The sequence below is a fragment of the Acanthisitta chloris genome, unplaced genomic scaffold (genome assembly GCF_000695815.1).
Source record: "Acanthisitta chloris isolate BGI_N310 unplaced genomic scaffold, ASM69581v1 scaffold13208, whole genome shotgun sequence".
Classification (NCBI taxonomy): Eukaryota; Metazoa; Chordata; class Aves; order Passeriformes; family Acanthisittidae; genus Acanthisitta; species Acanthisitta chloris.
The window spans coordinates 27,206-30,138 of record NW_008686544.1 but is presented as its reverse complement, the minus strand read 5'-3'; the positions used below and the strand labels follow the sequence as shown (position 1 = coordinate 30,138).

Below are 2,933 nucleotides of genomic sequence, written 5' to 3'. Positions count from 1 at the left end.
GAGACAGACGGAGAAGCTGAACTCGTCGTCGCAGAAGGAGGAGAAGCTGATCTAGGGGGAAGAGAGGCGGCAGAAGCCAGCCCTGACAGACACTGTGTCCTCCGGGGACCGCGTTCCCCCTGGGACTGCCAGGCCTTCCCGGCCACCCCTGCCAGGGAGCGGGGCCCCGGTTCCTGTGTTTGGGGCTGCCTGGCAGGGGTGCCCATTGCCTGCTCCCCTTGAGCATACCCCTGCCCCTCGATCCTCTGCCCCACCAGGCCTTCCTCACCTCCAACCCCATCCTTTTGGGGGACCAGGAAGTGTCACATCATTGTTAACACCCAAGAGGACACCAAGGCTCTGGTTCCTTGAGTTCTGGGGCTTTCTCCTTCTGTCACAGCCCCAAACCCCATCTGCCATCCTGAAGGAAGCCTGTACCCTGTTGCCATGCCCCTCTTTGGTGCACACCTCTCCCCAGTGCTGCCCAGGCCCCTTCCCCTGGCGCCCTGACTCGCCATGCCCCAGGCAGACCTGCCATCCTTCCCTGGCCATCACCTCTGCCTCTGGCCCAGACCACAGTGGGACAACCCATGGCAGTGTTTGCATGAAATGGTGACTATCCATCCAGGGTGGTTTGCACCTTCCACTCGTCTCTCCCTGCCCAGCACTGGGGTCTGCTGAGAAGGGTCTGCAACTTTAGAGTATTTGAGTTTTGCCTCTGTTTGGCAAGGAGAGGCAGGGTTAGCCCACAGGCATGATACCCTGGTCCCACCTGGCACCTCAGGGTGACCCCAGCCCATGTCACTGGCTCCTGCAGTGCTGGCCACCACAGTTGGGTCTGACTCTGCTCCAAACACCAAAGCCCTGCACCCCTGTGAAGGGGCCAAATGGTGAATTTATTTACTGAATACATTGGTTCAGGCGAGACAATAACATCTGCCTAATGTATTTATTGAATCAAATTTGTCCATCTCACCCTCTGAGTGTTAAAGGGAATGACAGCCATGCACATACAACCTGATACACCCTGTAATGTGTACATACATCCCATATGAGCACATGCAGACCCACCCAGCCAAACCCATTCCATGGTACCATCACCTTCCCATCCCAGTAAGGCACTATTCCCCCTCTGAAAGCTGTAGGACAGTGACTTCCAGGTGACCCTTTCTGTCCTGCTTTCAGCTGTGAGCACCCTTTCCTCAGAGCTAATGTTTTTCTTCCGTCAAAGGTTAAGCACATCCTTCCAACCCCTGTTTGTCTTTGTCCCCCAGTCGTTTGACGTGTTAGATGATAGCTCATGGTGTGTAAATAATGTATATACAGTGAGAAAAGAATTCAGTATTGAGGTGTTTGAGATATGGAGCTGTAACAACTTCTAGTCATCCAGCATCTGTGATTTATGTGCCATTTTCTGTAAAGATATGAACAAGAATAAAACTAAACGGGAATACTGTGTATAAGTCTGGTCACCAATGTTCAAGTAGGGTGGTTCATCCAAAGCTGAGGGGGTTGGATGTCAGGTGGGTGATCCAGAGTGGCACAGAGAGAGGTCTGCACCTTCCTCCTCACCCAGGCATGGAGAAGACAGGGCTTGGGTGCTGCTCTCCCTTTGCAGTGTAGGACAAAGCTGAAAGGGATGTGCTTCTACTCGGAGCAGAAGTTACGGCATGCAACTGGTCAGAGAACCAGTCACTTCAGCATCCAGAACAGCCTTGGTGCTTTGAGTCACCTCGCATCTCGTGCCCTGGTGTCAGAGAGCTGGACAGACCTTCAGGTTCAGGCTCTCTGCCAGGAGCAGGCTGCAGGGCACGAGTGACCTGAGGAGCCGAGGCAACAGCCAGACGCTGCAAGTGCACAGGAGCTGGTTCAGAGGGGGGGGCACCAATGGGATTTCCAGCAAGGTGAGCTCCGATTTGAGAGCAGTGGGAGCCCATTCTGAGTTATCAGATAAGGAGTTGAGATTTGTCTGCCCTGCTAAGGGCATCTGGGGATGGTCTGAAGGAAAAACCTAATGTCTTGGTGGGGAAAATTGCTGAGGCAGAGCAGACATGCATAGCAAATAAGAGACTTGGCTGCTCGGGCTGACTGTGGAGGGGCTGTAAGCCCGAGGGACTGAGTTTCCCGCATAGCAAATAAGAGACTTGGCTGCTCAGGCTGACTGTGGAGGGGCTGTAAGCCCAAGGGACTGAGTTTCCACAGGGGGACAGAGCCCTTGTAGGTTCCCACCTAGCTCAGGGCAGATCTGATACAAAACAGGTGTGTGGTCTGGGATGAGTGCATCTGATGCCAAATAGTGCCTGTCTCCCATACTGGTGTCCATGCTGTTCACCAAACATATCAGCTCCATGGATCATGACTGGTGTTGCACTATGAGGAGCAAAGAGATCTACTAAGCATCTCAGCTCTGCTGTTGATCCCATTGGTGTGCCTGACTGAGAACAGCCCTAATTGCAGGGAGAGCCTTTTTCTGCTCTACGCAGGGCCTGAAGAAAAGGATAGCAGAAAAAAAAGCTGTTTGGAGGCAGGGAGGTGGGAGCTGCTGCAGTGGGTGGTCTCAGTGTGAGGAATTGGGCTGCAGTGTTTCATGCCAAACCACCCCACCCTGCTCCACCGTGGCCTCACTGAGTGCTCCCAGTGGACCTGCTGGCACAGCCAGGCTGCAGTGTTCAGGAGCAGGCAGAAAGCTCAGCCAGGCTTGCCAGAGGGGACAGCTCTTATAGCTGCCCAGCAGTGAGGTGGGATGGGATGTCACATCCCCCTCCTGCAGCTGAGAGTGACATGAGGAAAACCTTCCCTGGCCCACCACGGGCCAGTGTAGTGCTCTGCAGGAATCGGGCCTTAATTCTGGGAAGGGAATGGTCCTGTCACTCATGAGTAGCATGGGGGTCCCTAACTTTTACAGGTGACCTGCCCCAAGCTGCCTTTGTGTCCAGCCAAGGACTGGGGGGCTG

At 54.3% G+C, this 2,933-nt stretch overlaps 2 protein-coding genes across 2 annotated transcripts in view; both read left to right on the top strand.

Annotated features, from left to right (window-relative positions):
• VSX2 (visual system homeobox 2) overlaps positions 1 to 55 on the top strand; it is a gene marked incomplete at its 5' end in the record, with an annotated part of 17,584 nt that extends 17,529 nt beyond the window's left edge. The window contains one exon of the mRNA XM_009080204.1: positions 8 to 55. Coding sequence (XP_009078452.1) covers positions 8 to 55 — 48 coding nt within the window. The remainder of the gene's footprint in view (positions 1 to 7) is intronic.
• Positions 56 to 1,866: 1,811 nt separating this feature from the next.
• The window catches only part of LOC103807475 (acetyl-coenzyme A synthetase 2-like, mitochondrial), a 12,253-nt gene continuing 11,186 nt past the window's right edge, over positions 1,867 to 2,933 (top strand). Inside the window, exon 1 of the mRNA XM_009080202.1 lies at positions 1,867 to 1,883. Coding sequence (XP_009078450.1) covers positions 1,867 to 1,883 — 17 coding nt within the window. The remainder of the gene's footprint in view (positions 1,884 to 2,933) is intronic.